This window comes from Ictidomys tridecemlineatus, chromosome 1, assembly GCF_052094955.1.
Source record: "Ictidomys tridecemlineatus isolate mIctTri1 chromosome 1, mIctTri1.hap1, whole genome shotgun sequence".
In the NCBI taxonomy this organism is placed as follows: Eukaryota; Metazoa; Chordata; class Mammalia; order Rodentia; family Sciuridae; genus Ictidomys; species Ictidomys tridecemlineatus.
Window position 1 is genome coordinate 85,862,639 of NC_135477.1, and position 24,013 is coordinate 85,886,651.

Genomic DNA, 24,013 nt, shown 5'->3' on the forward strand with positions numbered 1-24,013 from the left:
ATGTCAAAATACATTCTATTGTAAAATAAATTAATTTTTAAAAAAGAATAATGTGATGAGGTTTTGGTTTAGTATTACCTGAACTTTCACTAATCCTTTGCCTTACTTGTTACAAATATTTCCCTCCATTAACATTGCTTTCCCTTTATTTTTGATGTTTACAAATTTGTCCATATTTTACTTTGTAATTCCTTGTAATGCTTCCTCATTTAGAAAGTATTTCCCTCATGAGTTTGAGAAAACCTTAATTCTGTTGTCTTTGTACTTTTCTAGTTAAACATAAAAACAACCAAGAAAAATATATCTCCAATTTGTTTGTCTTTTACTTGGGTGAATGGACTTTTTCTTTCCAAATTCCTAATTGCTCCGATACACATTAGCAACATTTCCTAAGGTATTTCCTTTTTCAAAAAAATAGGTATATTCAGCTTAATTAAAAATAACTAATCAAAAGGAGATCAGGTAGGGAGCAGTGGCACACACTTTTAATCCCAGCTACTTGGAGGCTGAGGACAATTGTGAGTTCAAAGCCAGCCTCAGCAATGGTGAGGCACTAAGCAACTCTCTACATAAAATATAAAATAGGCCCAGGGATGTGGCTCAGTGGTTAAGTGCCCCTGAGTTCAATCCCTGGTACCCCGTCCCCCACCAAAAAAAAAAAAAAAAGATCAGTAGAAAAAGGAAAAAATGGGGTAGGAGGAGTGGAGATAAGGGGGAAGTGCTGGGGAGTAATATTGGCCAAATTATATGGTTATATTTTATGTATGAATGAACACATAACAACAAATCATTATGTACAACTAGAATACACCAATAAAAAAGTAGAAAGAAAAAATAGATTTTTTTAAAAATGCATTTTCTTGCTTATAAAGACAACAAATATTTATTTAGTGCCTACTACATGGCAGGCCCTGGACTAGGTACCAGGTACAAAGCTGTGAACAAGAAAGATACTTTCCTCACAGCCCTATCTATAAGCGTTCATACACTAAATCGGTCAACTCTTCATTATATTAATAAAAACATATGGATATGCTATAAACTATTAGGTTTTACTATACAAAAGTTTATAATTTGTAATCCTCTCCCGCCCATTTAACTATTTTTAAACTATTTTTTTTCCTAGAGTATAACTTTCTGATGACTCCTGATTATGGACATCACATTGAAAATAACCAGTAAGATTATAAATATACAGCTATATCTTTATACAGATAAAGATGATACAGGAAATGGGGCTGAACAGATACTGAATTCAATAGCTGGTCTGAAACTGAAAACCTTGGAAAAAGACTTCAGATCAGCTACAGCAGGAAATAGTTTTATGGAAACATGGCTTCATGATCAATGATGTGGTTGCATTTTTAAGAGCATTTTACAATTCTTAAGGAAAAGGCAAAAACAGCTCTTTTCTGAAGTGGTTTTCTCTTATTTTTAGAATGCTATTATGATGCAGTGGTCAATATCATATGAAATGTGGCTAGTCCAAACTGAAATGTGATATAAAGTATAAAATACAGAGTACACTTCAAAGATTTAGCATACACATAAAAAAGTAAAATTTTTAATTATTTTTATTCTGAATACATATTAAAATGTAACGATATGCTGAATAAAACAAAACATCAAAATATCACTGTTCTTTTTTAATACAGCTACTAGAAAATTATACATGTTACTTTAAAACAGTGTACATTAGTGTACATCAGAATCACTTGGAGCCCTTTTTAATGCACAATTTCTGGGCCCCTCTCAGAGATACTATTTCCACTAAGTTCCTGGATATGGCTATGCCACTAGTCTGATACCCTGCTTTGAGCATCATTCCTCTAGAACAATGAAGATGCTATCTGATGGACCACACAGCAATAAATATCAAGAGTCTTAAAAATGTGCATACCATTTAGTTCATGAACTTCATTTTAAAAATTTGTTTACTAAGAAAATAGAGAATGTCTGCAAAGAAGCAAACATAAAGATATTAATTAAGACACTGTTATAAGGAAAACTTGACAGCTTGTATCTAATCTTTCATTTCATTTCTAGTAAATCAATTCACTGGGATAGGAGTAAAAGAAAAATGTCATCATTTCAATACATGGTGGTCAAGCCTTCTCATTTATTCGATGAATATTTTCTAAATATTTCCTGTACAATGTGACAGGCATTTGCAAAAATCAAGGGCATGAAATTGGCTAAGGTATAGTCCAGTAAGGGAAACACACACTAAGTCTACATAATGTGATAAGTGTATTAATAGAAATATAAGCAAAGTATATAAGCAATAGAATGATTAAATATGATGGAATAATCAAAAACTAGATGGTGATATTTAGCTGGGTCTTAAAGAGAGAGGCTAACTTGCTATTAAGGAGAGTAACTAAGAACAGACTAAGGAAGAAGAGCACGAGAAGAAGACCAACATTAAACAAGGAGGAGAGGTGGGAGGGAAAGGGAGAGAGAAGGGAAATTGCATGGAAATGGAAGGAGACCCTCAGGGTTATACAAAATTACATACAAGAGGAAGTGAGGGGAAAGGGAAAAATAATACAAGGGGGAGGAATGAATTACAGTAGTGGGAGTAGAGAGAGAAGAGGGGAGGGGAGGGGAGGGGAGGGGGGATAGTAGAGGACAGGAAAGGCAGCAGAATACAACAGACATGAGTATATCAATATGTAAATCAATGGAAGTGTAACTGATGTGATTCTGCAAGCTGTATACGGGGTAAAATGGGAGTTCATACCCACTTGAATCAAAATGTGAAATATGATATATCAAGAATTATGTAATGTTTTGAACAACCAACAATAAAAAAAAAAAAAGATTAAAAAAAAAAAAGAATTTCAAGATGGAGGGCTGGGGTTGTGGCTCAATGGTTAAGCACTTGCCTCACATGTGAGGCATTGGGTTCGACTCTCAGCACCACATTTAAATAAATGAATAAAATAAAGGTCCAACAAAAAAAAAAAGAAAACTGAGATATGAAAAATTGTGCTCTATATATGTAATAAGAATTGTAATGTATTCTGCTGTCATATATAAATAAAAAATTTACATAAAAATTAAATTTCCAAAAAACTGTATAAACAGAATATGAAGAATATCACTTATTATAAAACATTTATGAAAAGCTAATTTTAGGGTTCTAAAAAGCTTGTTATGTTATGTTCATATATGGAATTCTACCTATATACTTATAATGCACTAATTAAAAGAATAATGATTATGATGATGATGATAATAATAATAAAAGGGATAACAATAGAGGAAGCAGATCAAGGGGAGGGAAGAGGGCAGTGAAAGAGAAAAATTGGGAAATGAGACCAAATTATGTTATGTATATGTACAAACATGGCATAATGAATCCCACTATTATGTATAATTATAATGTATCAATAAAAAATTTTCAAGAACTTAAAAAAAAACTGAGGAGTGCTTTAAATAGAAGAAGCACAATAAGAAAACATGAATGTATAAAAGAGCATGATGTAGCTTAGTGGTAGAGTGCATGTTAGCATGCATAAAACCCTGGATTCAATCCCCAGCACGAATTTTTTTTAAAAAAGCATGATGTGTTTGGAGAACACTGGAAAGTTTCAAGTGGCTGGAACCTAGGCTAGAATAAGAGGAGAAAGTTGGACAGTTAGTCTGGTGATGCAGGTTGCTAACACAACTTTATGAAGAGTCTTGAACATTCAGCTAAAACATCCAACCACGTGTATTATGAGGTACCAATGGAGATAAATACCAAGGGAAAAATATAAAGTTTGACTTTTAGAAAATTAATCCTGGCAATTAGTATAGAAGATGAGGCAAAATGAATTGGAGGCAAGAAGGTTGGTTTGGGATACCCTCACTAAAAATATAGCCCACAAATTTTTCCCATTATCAAATGACTTTTCAAGACCATATTCCCCACCATACACTTTTAAGTCAATTAACTGATAGAGACACCAGTTCTCTATGAATAAAATAAAGAAGGTGAACTAGATGCCCTCTAGGACCTGGAAGTATAATTCTAAGGTCTTAAGAACACACCACCATTACTTCCTTATATTTGACTTTAAACAGAACTATGTGAAAATTGCTTCTTTATTGTGAGACAACAGGTTCCAAATGGTATTTTCATATTGTTGAGACTATAAGGGAGAGTGAAGGAAGTATTGGTTGGGGGAATTTTTCTATATTTGGAGGAGCTGAGTAGAAAAGTATTTTAATGTACAGGGGCATACAGAAAAATATCATTTGCATCTTAAATCAAAACAGTTATATAATTAAAAAAAAAAAAAAACACCTGAGTACATACTATTTCATTAATCCCACTGAGTTTGCCTGAAGTAAGCTTTGGTCTGGAAGCAGGCCTTGGAGGTGGGACAATGGTGCCTACAGAAAGAGGAGTTGTGGGCCTGGCTGGTGAGGGGAAAAAGAGAATTTGAAGAAAATCATTAGTATGTAGCAATCTTTATATAAAGACACTCTATTATAAAGGAACTGTTAGGATTCAAAACTCATTTTCTATGTTTTTTCAAAATGTAATTATAGGTTTTGTTGAAATAGTGGGAATCTATCAAATATGCTTTTTTTTGAAGCTACCAACAATATTCCTGAGAAAACAATCATTTATTAACCTTTCAACAAAACTGACATGCATGTAAATGTCATTCCTTTTTCAATTTTTTATTTATATGTATATAAATTAAATCTGATAAACTGGTGAAAATAAACCCTTTAAGGCCAAACATCATTATTACCAATATATCTACTTTACAGATAGTAAATCAAAACCATGCCTTTGTAGCTGTGCTTCAGAATAATAATGTAAACTCCAAATAAAACACTTACCTTAATTAAACTTATTAATTCACTTTTAAGTGGAACCACATGGTAACATTTTTAAGAATTAAAAGCATTAAAAATATTCTATTAATTTGCTGAAATTATTTGCCTAAATCACTTCAGTTAATTTTGAAGTTTATAGTATCTTTTCTTAAATCTTACAAAAATTTCATGTTCAGTTTTGTAATACCATTAGCAAATTTTACAATTTTTAAAAATCTGCATTCCTAATTTTAAAAACTCTTATCATAGTATAAATTACTGACTGAAATTGAAAAACGTACATCACCAAGTCACAAATGAATTAGCATAATCAAAGTAGAAATGAAGATGAAGAAAAATATGCTTAAATTATTTTTAAATAAATTAAACTTTAAACTTTCTTGGTTCAATCTAAAATATGTGTTATAATTCAGAGATTGAAAGATATAAAAGAGAGAAAAGAAATATATTCATCAAGTTCTAAAAATTTACAAATGTACAAAATTAAAAACATATAAATGGTCCTAAATGCGTACATGGAGAAACAAAGAGTAAAGTTGAAGGCTCTTGATTAACAATGGAGGAATGCAGTAATGAATGGGAGGGGCATACAGGTTGTAAAAATAAATTTAAAGAAAAAGATAGTTACAGGACTGAAAGTAAATGCATAGGAATAAGGAATCATATAGAAAGTGTATCACCATAAAGGGATAAAAGATATAAAATTCAGGTCGTTTGAGGAAAACAGTAGAAAGTTAAAAAAGGAATCAAGCCTAGATTCGGAGGCTTCTGCCTTCTTCCAGTTAGTACTAGTTCTTTCATGCTGTACTCATACTGTAAGATGTTCACTATAAGAAACATGCAACAACCTGAGTACCATAGTACTTCCCTTTGCTATGATGTATCTCCTTTAAAGATATGCTCATTATCCAGAACGGCAGTTATTATGAAGACAAATAATAAGTGTTGGCGAGGATGTGGGGAAAAGGGTACACTCATACATTGGTGGTGGGATTGCAAATTGGTACAGCCAATATGGAAAACAATATGGAGATTCCTGGGAAATCTGAGAATGGAACCACCATTTGACCCAGCTATCCCTCTCCTCAGTCTATACCCAAAGGACTTAAAAACAGCATATTTCAGGGACACAGCCACATCAATGTTTATAGCAGCACAATTCACAATGACTAAACTTTGGAGCCAACCTAGATGCCCTTCAGTAGATGAATGGATAAAAAAAAGTGGCATATATACACAATGGAATTTTACTCAGCAATAGAAGAGAATAAAATCATGGCATTTGCAGGTAAATGGATGGCATTGGAGAAGATAATGCTAAGTGAAGTTTGCCAATCCCAAAAAAACAAATGCCGAATGTTTTCTCTGATATAAGGATGCTGACTCATAGTGGGTAGGGAGAGGGAGCATGGGAGGAATAGATGAATTCTAGATAGGCAGAGGAGTGGGAGGGAAAGGGAAGGGGCAGGGGATTAGCAAGGCTGGTGGAATGTGATAGACATCATTATCCAAAGTACATGTATGAAGACATGAATTGGTGTCAACATACTTTATATACATACTTTATATGAAAAACTGTGCTGTATACATGTAATAAGGATTGCAATGCATTCTGCTGACATTTAAAAAAAAAAAAATATATATATATATATATATACTCACTATCAATGACACTAGCACTGACCTATATGCCTATGTTATTTCAAGCTTGTGAGACAGTTTAACACAATAGAGGCATTTATACCTAAAGCTTCACTACTACTGATCAGAAGGCCTGTCCAAAGACTCAAACCAAGCCTCCTGGTAAAAGAGTAAAGTTTAGTTCCTCCAAACAATCAAAATCGAAGTTTTTTTTTCTTTCTTTCTTTTTTTGGTCCCAGAGATTGAATCCAGGGGTGCTTAACCACTGAGCCACACACTTGGCCCTTTTTAATATTTCATTTAGAGACAGGGTCTTGCAGAGTTGCTTAGAGCCTCACTAAGTTGCTGAGGCTGGCTTTTGAACTTGCGATCCTCCTGCCTCAGCTTCCTGAGGTGTTTGGGATTACAGGCGTGCACCACAGGGCTCAGCCAATTCTGGCTTTTTGAGGAAAGCTAACAATTAGGTAGCCTCAGGAGGAGATTAATAACAACTGCTTACATCTTTAGATGTTCTAACTGTACTTTGTTTTTTACTAGTGGATCTTATGGCTATAAATATCTATTTGATGTATTTTTTCAAGGTATAGGAAGTTACTATCTATAAAGTAAAAAGACAACAGCATTAAGAGCTAAACTATACCTGCTCTCACATAAGGGAATAGACAACACATGTTTGTCAGATCATTCTTTATCTGAACAAAGCAGTAACTAATTTAGAGTCTAGCAGCAATGTTAATGGTGTAGGAAATGATGACATCATTGTTAGCTTCTACTGTCAGTAATTTTTCAGGACATGTAATATTATGGCAGAGGTCACTCTGATTTTCAGAGATGTTTCTGTTGGAAGACATGCCATCCGAAGAATTGGGGAATCTGAAAGTATTTTCAGCTTTACAATGCACTCTCTGGAAGTGTTGTTACTTTTGGATAAAATAGATAATTAGGGGGAAAATCTGGTGATGGACTTTTCTAGACCCAGAATCTGACCTGGTTTCAACTAAATTTTTAGTTATTACATACCTAGGTATATCAGTGGAAAAGAAAATGAGTTCTTATTCTTTTCTTTATGGTTAGCAAAATAAAAGGAAATAACTAAAAACCAAAGCCACAGAAAAATTTTAGAACTAAAATATAAATCTATACAGCCAAACAGTTCTTTTATATTATTTTAATTACTTAGAACTAGAAAACAATTAATAATACATGGAACGAAAGCATGAACTCAAACTCTTGTGTGTATTTGTGAGTGGTGCTGCTAGGGATTGAATCCAAGCCATGGCAGGTAAGCATTCTACCACTGAGCTATATCCCCTGCCCTCAAACTTTACATTAAATGAGGAAAAAAGTATGAGCATAAAAAACCTAATACATATGAAAAATTATATAAAATGAAGGGCCCAAAACTACACTAAGTCAGAACTATTTGTTTTTCCAGTGAAGCAACATAACTATAACAGTAAGTATAAAGTCTAAAAAGATTTGACACAGTGGCAAAGTGATAGTGCCATGTATGTGGGGTGTTCAACAAAGTTCCTGACTTACCAGTGATAAAAGCGGTCTCAGGAAGTACACTGGACTAAATGAGCACTAGTGCTAATATTAAAAACCAGCTTAATATTTTTCAAGAGATAATTTTAAGAGTTTTTTGCAAAATACAAGAACTCCACTAATCCATGGGCATAGAAGAAAATGGCTGACAGAGTATTTACCAAAGGGGAGGTAGGAGACATTTATGTTAAATTTAAAAAACACATACATGAATGATTATATATGCTCACATTTGAAATAAACTTGTATGCTTACTTATAGTCTACATGGTATAAGATGTAACACAAACTACTTTTTGACCAAGCTCTAAGCATCTTTTTAAAACTTATCAGTTATTAACTGATAGAATTAAGATTCTGAAAGACACAAAGACAAAAAGGAATAATTTCACAACACAGAGCTTGCTGAAATATGCAAATGGTACTTGAACAGATGATGTTAAGATTTGGGGAGAAGTGCATTGCAAAAAATGCTGGATCAAAATTGAAGACATAATGCCTATTTCGTACTTAGGGAAAGTTTTTAAAACAGAAAATCATATTAATATATTGATCAGCTTACTTCAAAATTAATCCTGTTCACATGAAGTTTTTATAACAATTTCTATATAATAGGATAATTGCCTCTTTTGAACATCACTAACATTTTCTGAAGGACAATATAATCTATGACATTTTTCATATTATTATAGGAAGGTATAAAACATCAGTATGAATTGAAAAATCAGCAAAAGGTGAGGGTTCTAACATATTCCAAACATCAGATGAAAATGATTTTTTTTTCTATAAAATGAAAGTGGTGTGGGTGAAACATTTTTCAGACAGGTAATAAGAGGGACAATTTTTTTTTAAATGAAAGACTGTATACAGTAAAGAAAATATCAAGAAAAAATGAGCAGAATTATGAAGACATTATATAACTAAAGTCTCCGTGATACCAATTTGAAAATTTTTATTAAAGATTTTAATAAATCACTCATAAAATGATATTAAAAAATTCAACACTACTGCTTATAACTCTTCATTCTAAATACAAAACATCATTCTGATATCTGTACCAAACACAAATGAGACCTCTATAACAATTTCAATTTTTTTATACAATTACTTTCCTTGGACAGTGTATTGTAAGGTTAGTTTTGTAACACTAAATAGTAACACACATCCACTGAGAAAGTTTATAAGGTTACTTCAGAGTATGTTCAACTATCAGTGTGTTTTTGTTTTTTTCCTGTTTTATAAGCATTAGGTACAGATTACCCTCCCTTCAAAATTTCAAACAGTGTCCAGGAGTAAGCTTTTCTATAATCTATTTATAGTTGATTTTAAAAATATTTACTCCTTAAACAGTCTAATTAAAAATATTTTTAGTTGTAAATGGACACAATAACTTTATTTTGTTTATTTAGTTTTTTTATGAGGTGCTGGGGATTGAACCTAGTGCCTCATGATGCTAGGCAAGCACTCTGCCACTGAGCCACAACCTCAGCCCTGAACAGTTTAATTTTAAATACTAATATTTATCAATAGTAAAATGTTTCAACATAGCTTATTTTTTTAAGCTGCCAGAGTGTGAAAGATTTAAAAAATTATTTTCCAATTAGTAAAATCCAGGTTGAATCCTGTCTCTATCATTTCTTACCTATACTATCTTGAAGAAGTTGCTGATTATCTCTAAGTTTTTCCTTTTTTGGTAGTACTGGGGAATGAACCCAGGGGCACTCTACCACTGAACTATATCCCAGCCCTTTTTAAATTCTTACTTTGAAACAGGGTCTCACTAAGTTGCTAAGGCTGGTCTTGAACTTGCAATCCTATCAACTCCACATTCTTACCAAAGCAACAACTAAAAAGCACTCATCAAATTTTTTCATATATTGCTTGGGTAGTGTTAAAGCCTTTCGGGAAAGCAGTTTGGCAATAAATATCAATGGGAATATCTTGTGACCCATATATTTTATACAGGTTATCACAGGATATTATAAAATGTACATAAAATTTATTATTTCCACTGATGTATATAATACTAGAAAATCAGATGCAACTTGAATGCCCATCAAGAAAAGACATTATATTAATGCATATCTATGTATTTGAATTATCTATAAATAATAAGAATTATTATTTGGGCAATTATATAAAATGATAGCTAGAAATAAATATATAAATTTTAAACTCCGTTGATATTTGATGAATTTTTATTCTTTTTTTTTTTAAACACAATGCCTTCATTTTTATGTGGTGCTGAGGATCAAATTCAGGTCCCGCCCATGCTAGGCGAGTGCTCTACCCCTGAGCCACAATCCCAGCCCTGAATTTTTATTCTTTAAGTCTTAGTAGCTTTACACTAAGTTAACCAAACCAGTATGAAATTATATCTAGCTGGCAATATGATCAGAGGAAAAATTTTAAAAAGTTTTGGACCACTAAATATAAGACACAGGTGGTAAATAAATCAATTAGAAAAAAAAAAGTGGCTAATGTATCCCTCTGGTGAAAGAAAACAAAAACAAGAGCAGGGGAGAGAGAAAAGAGAAGAGTAGGGAAGAGAAGGGGAGGAAAGCAGGAGCAGGAGCAGGTGCAGGAACCAGAGCTGGAGCAGAAGCAAGAGCAAGAGCAAGAGCAAGAGCAAGAGCAAGAAAAAGCATATATATTTACCTGATGATGATGAAGTTAGTGAAGCTGAAGATGATGAATCAAGAGATGGTCCAAATAGGGGGTCCCAAGCAAGTAAATCACTGGTTCCTTTTCTACCATACCATTAAAAAAAAAAAAGATTTTAACACAATAATATATTATTAGTATAAAAATTAGTCACATATTTGTTTCGTAGAATTCTAACAGGTTACTCGAAATGATTAAAAAGTTGGGTATTTGCCAATGGTTTATATGACTTAATAAACTGAATAAAACAAGTACTTAAACAGAACCTACAATAAATTGGCAGGAGAAAATAGGGAAGATTAATCTCCCTTAATCATGCCTTATTAGAGTCCCTTAACCTTGGGAATTAGAAAATGGTTTCAGCTTTGCAAATGAAGAAAAGCAGCATACAGATTCTAAATGAATTGTCTAAACACACAGAGTTACTTGATTCTAAAACAGTCTCACCTCTACTGAATCATACCTCGCATCCAGTCTTGAACAGAAAATTTAAGTGATTTACAGATATATTATCTTAACTGAGACACTTCCCCATTTTGAAGTTCACAAAATACAGTCTATAAAGTAACAGTCAAAACTGTAGGAAGATCTGGGAATGTGATGGTGCACACCTGTAATCCTAGCAACTCAGAGGCTGAGGCAGGAGGGAGGATCACAAGTTCAAGGCCAGCCTCAGCAACTTAGTGAAGCCTTAAGCAGCTTAGTGAGACCCTGACTCAAAAAAATAAAAAGGGTTGGGAAAGTGACTCAGTGGTTAAGCTCCCCTGGGTTCAATCCCCAGCATCAAACAAAAACAAAAATAAAAACAGAACTGAAAGAAGAAATAAGAACATTTTCATGAGAATAACTAGTTGAAATACAGACATGTATAAGCTTAGGATATCATCATTTATTTAGAAGTAGAGAGGACACCAAGGCCAACTGCAGTTAAACACATTTAAAGAAAAATCATCCTAAAATTTCAATATGGTATTTCACAGTTTAGAAAAGAGAATGCTTAAGAATACTTTACTAAAATTAAAATTCTAGAGGTAAGCTACAGAAAACTATAGAAAAAAAGAACAAGAGGAGGATATTTAAAATTTAAATGTGATGGAAAGGAAGGAAATAAGCAGAGCAAAGGATTTTGAGAGCAGTAAAAATACTCATGATGGGGAATATGTGTGTTTTTAAAACCCACAGAATGTACACCACCAACAGTAAACTCCAATGTTAACTACAGAATTGGGGTGATTTAGGTGTGTCAAAATTTAGGTGTATGAACTGTAACAAATACACCACTCTGGTGAGGGATTTTGATAGGGAAGTTAAGGATATGTATATAAGAAACCTCTATACCTTTTTCTCAATTTTGCTCTGAACCAAAAACTTTTTTAAAAAATAAAATCTGCTCAAAAAAATAAATAAATACAGAACTTACTCATTGGGTGGAACAGATGGCTTTGATTTTGTTAATTCCTCATCTAATTAAAAAACAAAATGTTATACAAAAATTCATAATCTGAGAAATAAAAACATTTTAATGAAAACAAAAACTCTTCACATATCCCAGTGCTATGAACAATTTAAATTTTGGAAGTGTTAAGAGACAATTATGAAGAAAAAGTAAGTTAAATTGAATTTCTGCTCAATCTTTATTTTTTCCAACATCTTCAGTAAGAAATTATTTAAGTCAACTACAACATTCATTAAAATAAAATTACTGGTTACAGATGATAAAACAGGGCTGTAACTTTAAAATTACAAGAAATGTTTAAATACATATATGTATTAGTAATTATTATATTGACTAAAAGTAGTGACTAACTATTGAAGGAAGTCCTATTTCAAAAACTTAAAATTTTTATAGCAATCTGGAGCAATAGTCTGTTATCACCTTTTTCATTTGTGATGTGCCTCATTTCATAAGCAAGTAATAAACAGGAGAATCACATTAGTATCACAAAAGTCATGTTGGGAGCATAAGAACTTCCCCTGCACATTAATGGTATGCATTACCAAGCACTAGTTGATGAATGCAAAGTAAATCAATATGGGTAGCTGCAACAAATTTCAGAGAAGTACTTCTCTGTACACAACACCCAATCATACTACATTCTTTCATTTGGTTCAGTTTGGCTCCTTATTCTGCCTTAAAATACTTATTGTACTCTTCTCCATCTTTCTACATTTTGCCCTCATCTCCGTAACTCAAAAGTTCTCCATTTACCTTCATTTTCCCCACAATCTCTATCATTAAGCTACTACAACATATCTTTTTCAATGGAAAAAAATTAAATTAATTTTGGTACGTACTATGAATTTAGTAAGTCTTTTTAACTGTGCTAAAATTTTAATTAGGATTGATGTTTTAGGTTTTTGTTAGTCATTCTCTGTTTACAAAATTACATAGCTTTAGAATTTGCTGTCTCAACTTGTATTTTTCCCATAACCCTTGTTATTTTTAATGCATGATTTTGCAAAAGGTGCCAACACCCTGAAGATTTTATTACTAATTTCCTATTTGCAAACCATATAACAAAACTGAAATTATCCATATGATTTAAAAATAGATAAAACTAAAGATTACTTATTTTATAAATGATTTTTGGCTCCTACAGAGTATGCAGAGTATACTGATTAAGATTCTTAATCAGTAGTTACTCTTTGGTTTTGCTGATTTCAGAAAAATTTTGTAGACACATGTTAAAGTTTAAGGTGTCTCTTAGTGCCCCAAGAAATAATATAGATAAGTTGTTTTATGTTTATAATAAGTGTGCTTCTAATCCATCATTAAAAACTGGTAACAGATGAAAAGAGCATTTATTTCTATAACTACATAAGGCAACAAGACTATCAAATTGCCTGATAAATTAAGGTATATAAAATAACCAATCCAGATGTCAAACTTACTAGACGAATTCCGATTCATCTGTACCTAAAACAGAAATGCAAAAACTAAGTACTACTAAACAAATTATTTAATTCTGTAATGAAATATCTGGTAGAATGCTAATACCAGGAATCGAGTTTTAACCTGTTTTTAGTATATTTGCTCAATTATAAACTGTATTTACATAAAATATAGAAAAATTTCAACAGTTGTTTTACAGTTAAAAAAAATACAGGAGCTGGGGCTCAGTGGTAGTACACTTGCCTCGCATGTGTGAGGCACTGGGTTTGATTCTCAGCACCACATATAAATAAATAAAATAAAGGTCTATCAACAACTAAAAAATGAAACTAAAAAATTAAAAAAAAACATGTAACTTCAATCGCAAGAAAATGTTCTTAAAATATTAAAACATTAATGTCTACAGTAAGATACAATATATAACCTACTAATCTAAATAATTTAACAAAAATATTTTAAAAATCAAGATTTAAACAATACAATGTTTTTTAAAAAGTCAATGAGCAAAAATACAAAATACTGCACTTACCGGACTGTGTCTCTAAGGACATGGAAAGAAAAAGAAAGATATTGTGTTCAGTATAGAATTTAAGTTACCCTACTTTCCTGCTCTAATAATTTTTCTATTCCCTTCTGAATTACACCTAAACTATACATACCTTAAAACACATACATTGTTAGAGGCAAGCAGAAAAGATTGTTTAAATAAGCAAATTGAACAATAAAATATACTCAAAGATACCTTTTTTTCAAATCCGATATTAACTGAAAAATTTTTTTATTCATTTTCTGAGTATGAAATTAATTTATGTTCATCTTAAAAACAGAAAATTAATAGCACAAAAGATAAAATTCAAAACTACCCTCTACCTCACTACCCAGAGAGATACTTACTATTTTGATATATACAAGCATTCATCTAGGGTTTTATTTATTTAAACAAATGTTTTTAAATTACACAATAAAAAATTTTAACAGTTCACAACTCCCTACTTTATATACACCACTTGTACACCACTCTTGATGTTACACAGTAATAATACAATAAAACACCACTTCAGAAATCTTCTTTGGATTGGGGATACAGCCCACTGGTAGAGTGCCTGCCTAGGAAGTACAACACCCTGGGTTTGATCCCTAGCCCCCTGGGAGAGAAGGAGTTCTACAATTAAATTCCAAAGTACATGTTTGGGAGAAAAAAACATTTTTCGAAAAAAAAAAAATATATATATATATATAGAGAGAGAGAGAGAGAGAGATTACCTAAAACATATAATTAGATAATATAAAATGGGAGAACTTTTATTCTTTATTATCAAGAAAAACAGATTTAATATCAATTATGATAATGCATAGACATACTTGTTAACTATTCTGAGACACACTTTTTTCCCTGACAGTATAATATTTCTGAATTCAGACTATGACATTATCAATGAAAAGATTTATTTTAGTAATGTTTTGTTTTTCCCTCAGAAGCTAGTGTTATAATGACAAACAAACAAACAAACAAAAAGTAAAGGGGCTAGGTAGAATGCTTGCCTACCAGGTTCAAAGCCCTAGGTTCAAACCCTTGTAAAGGATATAGTTTAATTTTGAAATTCATTTCCATTAAGTACTTTCACACAAAGTTCACAAAATTTGAAAAGAAAACTTTAAAATTAGCTAAGAAAAAGATTAATACTTCCAGTTCACAAAATTCTACCTGAGATATACACCATTATTTATAAAATATAAAAATGATTGACTGAATTTTCCACATTTTTACTTTCTTGTAAAATACTTTCTGATCTAATATGTTCATTGCTAAATTGATGTCTTAACTTCTTATAATGCTTAAAATTAAGCAGTTCTAGGTAGATGAGGTCAAAAAAATAAATAAATAGACATATCTATGAAGAATACAAATTTGTTCATGTTCCTACTTACAGATATTGCTGGTGAGAGTGTTATATTCCCTATAGAAACTTTTAATTCATCCAAAGAAGCCACTGTGTGATGTGAGTTATTTGGATGCATAGGCTTGATTTCTATCCGGTACTTCTTTGGTTCTTCATCTTCAGAGTCAGAATCACTAGATGAGTAGAAATGGTTCTCTTTGGTATGTGAATATCAGTTAAAGAATTTAGTTTTAAAATTATCTTAATGCATAATCTTAATGCATAATGTTTTCCACACAATAAAAGGAGCAAAACTTAGGGTAAGATAGAATAACAAATACAATGATTAACTTTTGTTAATGAAAGCATGTCAAAGAATAGAGTAAGATTTTTGCTATAATTAAAAATTTAAAGAGGCTTTAATTAACACATTATTTTGTTGTAACCATCTATTTATATGCCAACATGATCCCTAAGAATACCCATATAATAAAAGGATATCATTCTGATTTCCTTCTGGTTTAATACTATAACCTTCTTCATCTACATCAGGAATGTTCTATGGGGGGGAAAAAACTATTATAATAACAATTCCAATTTTCAAAAATATTAAAGATCAGCAAAACACCCTTAACTATTATCGAGAAACTAAATCATTTATCAAATATCAACAGGTGAATAAAATTTTTAACACAGTGAGAAAATTAGATCTTTTTAGTTAATTAGCTTCAAATCATACTCCATGCTTCAGATGTCTGAAGAAAGAGGTGCAAAATGCAACAGGAAAAAAAACTCATAATTTCAGGTCAAAAAACCACCAGGATAAAGACCAATTCACAGTGCTCTAAATCAACAGTTTCTTTTCAGAACCAGGAAGGATAAGTGATTTTTTAAAAAAGTACTATGAAGCTAAATATTCTCAATGCTATAAGAAGCTGAATGTCAATATAAGATACAGTGTCTTTAATCAGCTTAAAGCCTGGGAGAACTAACTAATCAATCTTATCTAGAATAGTGCATCAATATCTGCTAACATCTCAGGAAGAGTTATCATGTGCCTCTGGAGAGAGGCAGTCTTGATAAAACAAAACAAGTGGAAAAAAAAACTTTAATATATATCTGATTAAGTGTTTAGATTCAAATATCAACTTATATAATAGAGAAGGAAAACATAATACACTGGGAACACAATCATCAAAATCCACACTAAAGTAAACTACCAACTACCCAGTCTCTTCAATAAATAAAAAGAAAGCTAAAGAAAGAGGGATGGAAGGGGAATCTATATATCAGGACTTATACATGTAAACAGATTCAACCAAAGGGTAATAAAACTGACACCAATAATAAATAATAAACACTGAAATGTTACCTGAAAATACTGATTTATCATAAATTATTTTAAAGTGTGCTCATATTGTGATTTCATCTTAGAGATATACATGAAGGGAGTTCTGATGAAATTATATTATTTGGAACTTGAGCGTGAAAATGGATGGGCAGTACTGGCTGTGGGAAATTGTTGAGGTTGACTGATGAGTACATGAGAGACCATATACCATTATGTGTATTTTATATTTCTTTAAAATTCTTCATATAAAAAGTTAAAAACAGTCTAATTGGCATTTATTAAAAGTTTGCAAGTTATATATTACAATTAGATGGAAATTAGTTTTTGAAATGCTTTGAGCATTTTAAAGGCTTCAAGAGGAGTCTTCTTTTGACACCATAAAATTCACTAAGAGGAAAGAAAGAAAAGAACATAGTAAATGAGGAGACCTAACACAAAGCTAAGAAGGAAGAACAAATAAATCAGGTGTCATGGAAAACTTCTTTTTTAAAAAATTAAAGGCAACTAGACATATCTGAAAGCAGAAGACGAGACAATAAATATAGATATTGCAAAAAGGAGAGGATATAAAATGGGAACAAGGTCTACAAAGAGCAAAGAAAAGAAGAAAAAAAAACCAAGATAAAACAAGGAGGTTCTAAGGTGCAACCCTGTAATACCAGCTACTCTGGGGGCTCAGGCACAAGGATTGAAAATTGGAGGCCAACCTCAGCAATTTAGCAAGAAAGACCCTGTATCAAAATTTTTAAAAAGGGGGATTGGGGCTGGCTATGTAGATCAGTGATAGATGGCTGGCCCCTAGGTTCAATCTCCAGTACTGTAAATCAAATAAACAATACACACACAACCAGAAAACACAAGTATTAAAGCAAACATAAGCAAAATTTAAAAAGTGTGAACTCTATTATTCTTGCATTTTTGTCAGAAATTATTTCTAGATGAAAAGCTAAAATAAAAAAAGAAAGAAAGAAGACTGCCTCTAAATGCCAAGTACTACAGCAAAAATCCTTTTATTGATTAAATCTGCTATTCTTCCTCTAATCACTTTGAAAGCTCAGCAGGAGAGGTATGGAGGACTGCAAAGTCAGGCAAAATACAAGATCAAGGAGAACTAGGAGTAGTACTGACATGGTGAGAACTTCCAGCCCAAATAAACAGTCAACTGTAGCCACTAATGAGTTAATAATTGAAATCAAGACTAGATATAGAAAATCAAATGTAGGGCAAAAAGATTTCACGGATAAAAAATAACCAATGCATAGGTATAGCACTAGAAGTACAGCACTGTCTTTAAGCTCTACATATTGCCTGCTGATATGCAAATATTACTTTAGAACACTTTAAAACTAAAGAAACTTTGTCAAATGTGAATTCATTAAAAACCAGAGTGAAAAGGGGTTTTTTTTTTTCTCTTCAAATTATCCCTATAACAAGTATTCTAGAAACATATCAGGTACAGGAGTCCCCCAACTTAACCATGGTTTCATTTTATAAAATTTCAATCACTTGTGGTCAATTAAGGTCTGAAAACACTCAATTGAAACCCCCAAAATAAAAAATTCAGAAATTTTAAGTAACTTTAATTATAGCACATTTCTATAATTATTCTATTTTATTATTGTTGCTAATCTTACTGTACTTGATTTATTAAACTTTATCCTATATATAGGTATATACTCAGAAAAAACAAACAAACAGATAGTTTGTTTATTTCAGGCATCTATTAGAGATCTTGGAATATACCCACCCCCATGGATAAAGGGGGACTAAGATTTCAAAACTGACACTACTTTAAATTTGTTTACAGAGCTGAGGTTGTGGCTCAGTGGTACGGCACCGGCTTAGCACATGTGAAGCACTGGGTTCAATCCTCAGCACCACATTAAAAAATTAAATAAAGTTATTATGTCCATCTACAACTAAAAATGTTTTTAAAATTTTGTTTGCAATGGACTGTATAGTATGATGTCATAATTTAAAATAATACTAGCTGTTTTCAGTGAGGCTGAGTAAGCTGCTTTTGACCAATCTCCTACAGAGTACACCATAAACTCTCGTCAAAATATATAAACAACTATCTGAAGGTATTGGAATGACCTAGAACAACCTCTAAAAAAGACTCTACAGAACAACTGACCCAAAAACTCTATAAAGAAAGAAAAAAATGGAATTTTCATTCTTATTTTTTATAACTTATAAACTTTAATAAAATAGCAATAAATCTTAATAGTTTTAAAATGCAAGTATTTTAGATCAAATTAAGAACATATTTTGGTTTTATTTTTCCTTGTTTAAAATTTAACAACTTTATAGTGAATATCCTATAAAAAATGGAATTTTTAAAAGGTTCAAATAATCCAAAGGAAGGCAAAAAATAAAATAAAAAAGTAGATTTAAATCCTGAAATATCATTAAAGATAAATGGCCCAAGTGTATCAATTATATAAACTAAAAGGCTTCTGCACAGAAACCAGAGTTAAGAGAGATCCTACAGGATTCACCCATTAAGGAATTAATATCCAGAATACATAAGGAACTTAACAACTCAACAAACCACTAAAAATCCAATTTTTTAAATGAGTAAAATGATCTAAATAGACATTTCTCAAAATAAACTATACAAATGGCCAATAGGATAGGAAAAAACACTCAATTTCACTAATTAGGCAAGTACAAATTAAAACAACAATGAGATATCTCACTGTAGTAGAATAGTCATTATTAAAAACAAACAAAAATAACAAATGCTTGTGAGGATGTAGGAAAAGGGCTACTCTCATACACTGTTAGTAAAATTGTAAAATAGTATAGCCATATGAAAACAGCATCATGTTTCCTCAAAAAACTAAAACTAGAATTATCATATGTGTCAATGTCAAGATTACATAAAATCCAAAGTAAAGGAATTAGTATATCAAGGAGATATCTGCATGTCCATGTTTACTGCAACACTATTTTATAATAGCCAAGTCATGGAATCAGCCTAGGCGCCTAGGTGTCCATCCACAGATGAATGAATTAAAAAAAAAAGTCACACACACATGCACACACACAATTATTCAGACACAAAAGGAATGAAATTATGTCATTTGCAGCAAGATAAATTAGCCTAGTGAAATATGATCTGAGTTACATGTATGAGCTAAAGAAATGAAGGTGGTGAATTGTTAGTTACTCTAATCTGATCATTTACCATTGCATGCATGTATTGAAATATCACACTATAACACATAAAATTGTATGGTTATGTATTGATTAAATTTTTTTAATTAGCCAGGCATGGTAGCACACACCTGTAACTCGGGAGGCTAAGGCAGGAGGATAGCAAATTCAGTCAGCTTCAGCAATTTCTTGAGGCCCTAAGCAACTTAGTGAGATCCTGACTCAAAATATTTCTAAAAATGAAAAAAGGTTGGGGATATGGCTCAGTGGGTAAGTGCCCCTGGGGTTCAATCCCCTGTACCAAAAGAAATTTTTAATTATAATTTTTAATGTATATAGTTATGAAAAATTATATAACTACTAAAATAAATAATACAAATTTTTAAAAAGAGATTGGCAAAACAAATTTAAAAAGTCATGTTCCAAGTATATAAGAAACTCACTTCAAATTTATAATAATATAGGTAGGCTGAAAGAAAAAGGATGGAAAAATATATCAAGAAAACATTAATAATAATTAAAAAGATAAAAGTGGCTGTCTTGGTATTAGATAAAGCAAATTTTAGAAAGAAAATTACCAGGGCAGAGAGGAATATAATGTCCACACAAAAACCTGTACACACTGTTCACAGCAACTTTATTTCTAACAGCCCAAAACTGAAAGCAACTAAAATCTCCTACAATACATCAACAGTTAAACTTTGGTACATGCATTACAAGGACTACTACCTAGCAATAGAAAAGAATTAATTCTTAATATACACAACAACCAGGATCAATTTCCAGAGACTTGTGCTGAGTCAAGAAGAAAAAAACCAATCTCAAAAAGGTACTATGAGATTACCTTTAGATAATGTTCCTGGACGACAAAATTATACAAATGGAGACGAGATTAGTGGTTGCCCAGGTTAAGGAGCATGTGGGGAAAGAAGAAAAGCGCCTGGTACAGAGGCAACCAACATGAGGGATCTTTGTGGTAATGTGAATGTTCTGTTTTGATTCAATTCTTAATATTCTAGTTATATACTTTACTGTAGTTTTGTAAAAAGTTACCATGGGGGAAAATAGAATCCAGATATACAACACTGTATCACAGATACACAATTTTGCTCTATACTACCTTTGCAACCTTCTGTAAAGCTATAATTATTTCCATATAAAAAGTGTTTTAAAAAATTTAATTTTTTTTTAAAAAGGGGAGTTTTGGTTTTTCTTAAAACAGTGATTCTAAATGTACTAGCTTTTCAATGCTAGAACTATTCAAAGAAATCTGATATTAATAAAACCTAGTAAGACAAGGGCACATCTATATTTACAGTTACTAGGGAGGCTGAAGCAGGAGGATCACAAGTTGAAGGCCAGCCTAGGAAACTTATACCCTGTCTCAAAATAAAAAATAAAAAGGGCCTGGCATGTAGCTCAGTAATAAGAGTGCTAGCAGAGCATGCACTAGCTCTGGGTTTAATACTCAGTACTGCAAATAACAAAGCATAACATTTAATTAAAACCTATACATTGCCTCGAATATATCATTAGACATTCAATCAAAAATTTCTATATAGGGCCCACATCGCTGGGGTAACGCATTAGATAGAAACCAGTATGAAGAACAGGCAACTTGATCCACCAATTTTAAAGGCAGATATTGTAGTAGTATAGTAGTAATTGTGATTTTTTAAAAAATACCTACTATAAGGGAGCTCAATATTCAATGGAATGTTTTGAAATTTCACTCTGGCACTGGGTTTATTAGCCAAAAAAAAAAAAAAAAGGGAGCAGTTTATATTTCCTTGGCCAACTTTCAAAATTAATTTTTTAAAATTATATACACTTTAAAAAAATTAAGAAATTAACAATAAATAATTTTTCTACCAAGACAGCCTAATTATTTTAAAAATAATTAGTTAGACAAGGGCATGAACAGGTCATAAATAAACAATAATTAGCCATAAATAAAAGGAAAAAATGAAAATCTTTCCATGCTCAAAGGTAACCACATTTAAGTATCTTATAACTCATTGAAAAAAAAGGTAACCAATATACCTACATATTTATATTACTTTTAAAATAGCAACTGCTTCAAAGACTATACTATCTTTTAATTGGTAAGTTCTTTCCATATCAGCAGACACAAATCAACCTAATTCTTTATAACATCTGATTATTACCCTGTCAAGTGAATGTTTAATAATTCATTCATCCATTTCTCATTTTGAAGGATGTCTTGATGTTCCAGTTTTTTGCTAAGTGTAATAAAATGTTGGAATTAATATCAATTTCTCCCTTCTCCCTCACCTTCTATAAATGGATATGCCTTAGTTAAGAGTGTGTTACTACTATGGTGTACACTACAGAGATATGATGTTTTGTGAGTACAGCCATTAACAGTAAATTCCTAGCAGGGAATTACAAGGTCAAAAAGAATGTTCACTTCTTATTTGGGGTAATATTGTCAAATCAATTGACTACCAATTTACATTTCAACAAATTAAATTGAAAATACAATTGAAGAGATAATATTTTCATTTTAATTTGCTTTAGTTCTGAGTTACATTTTTTACAGTTATTCCAGATTTTCATTTTTATAAAACTGCCTATTTTCATCCTGAGTATGTTCTTTTCCTACTAGGCATTTTCTTGACTTTTGTACTAATATAAACAAAAATTTTTTTATAAATTAAAGTAACTAGCCTCCTGTCACATGTCTTGCAAATATACTCTCTTGGTTTGCCTTCAGTGATTCAAATCATCTCATGGTATATGTTTTTTTAATTTTTATAAGTTTTTCATCTCTACACCAATTAATCAATCTTTTCTTACATGGCATTAGAATTTTGTGTTCTCTTTAGCCTTTCCCTAACCAGGAATGTACTGGCTAAACTTCAAAATTGTATAATAACTGATCATAATGGAAGAGTATCAATCAGCTGAGAGAATTATGTCTAATTTAAGAGAGTATATGTAAAATAAAACATGAAGTACTAAATAATTTTATTCAATGTTTCAATCATCAAATAAATTCTATGATAATCAACTGAGAAATAAAATGCATGATGAGAACTGCAGTAAATGTAAAACACATCTGCTTTTTTATTAATAAGGGCATCAAATACTAAGGTAAAGATACATTGTATCTCCAGAAACATTCTAATGATTTTTAACTCAGGAAGCCTACTTCTTAATTTTCATATAATTCATTAACAAATCATAATTTTCTGGTTTTAAAACTGAAATAAAAAGTACCTAAGTTACAGAAAATACAATATTTTACAAAATATTTTTAGTTTTTTAAAATTTTAGTTAACCATTCTACTGTAAAAGATAAAAAGCTTTAGGGCCAAAGGAAACAACAGTTATGCAAGCAAGAATGATAACCTTAAAAGAGAGAATATTTGAAACTCCTATACTTATCAATACAATCAGTGTCTAAGGAACAGTTTGAAAAATAAATCTGTCTACACTTTATTTCAATCTACTCTGCCACTAAACCCACTTGGCATTTCATTTAATATCTTCTTTAATTATATATAAGGAAATACATTTAACCAAGAAATATAAATAAACCTCCTTTAAAACAAAAAGTGCAAAACAATACTGACCATGTTTGTTGTTTCCAAAATGACAATGTTTTAAATGAAACTCAAATACATGAACAAAAAGACAGTATTTTAATAGAGCTAAGACTAAACTAGTAAAAGCACTATAAGTTATAAAATAAATGATGCAGATAGTCTATCTGGCATGTTTCCCTTGAAAAAGAATAATGATACAGCATCACTCCACTTTCAAAAGTTAAATATCCACTTTTAAAAGGTAGTTGAAAAATACTAATTCACGGGAAAGTCATCTGGCAATGTTAAACCAAAGATACATTTTTTTTTAGACACTTTAAAATTTTAATGTAATTATATATATAAGATAGTACTGAATCTCCGAAGTTTTAACATGATTTTGACAGATCTTTATCATATATGCACAGAACATATGAAATGTAAAATAAAATCAAAACTTCAATCTGAGTTAATTACATCAATAT

At 31.3% G+C, this 24,013-nt stretch overlaps 1 protein-coding gene across 1 annotated transcript in view; it reads right to left on the reverse strand.

Annotated features, from left to right (window-relative positions):
- The window catches only part of Fcho2 (FCH and mu domain containing endocytic adaptor 2), a 126,413-nt gene that overhangs the window by 19,592 nt on the left and 82,808 nt on the right, over nt 1-24,013 (reverse strand). Inside the window, exons 12-18 of the mRNA XM_078043740.1 lie at nt 15,963-16,023; nt 15,514-15,686; nt 14,114-14,125; nt 13,584-13,608; nt 12,112-12,154; nt 10,686-10,777; nt 4,307-4,410 (exon numbers count right to left, since the gene is read on the reverse strand). Of these exons, the coding sequence (XP_077899866.1) occupies nt 4,307-4,410; nt 10,686-10,777; nt 12,112-12,154; nt 13,584-13,608; nt 14,114-14,125; nt 15,514-15,686; nt 15,963-16,023 (510 nt within the window). The remainder of the gene's footprint in view (nt 1-4,306; nt 4,411-10,685; nt 10,778-12,111; nt 12,155-13,583; nt 13,609-14,113; nt 14,126-15,513; nt 15,687-15,962; nt 16,024-24,013) is intronic.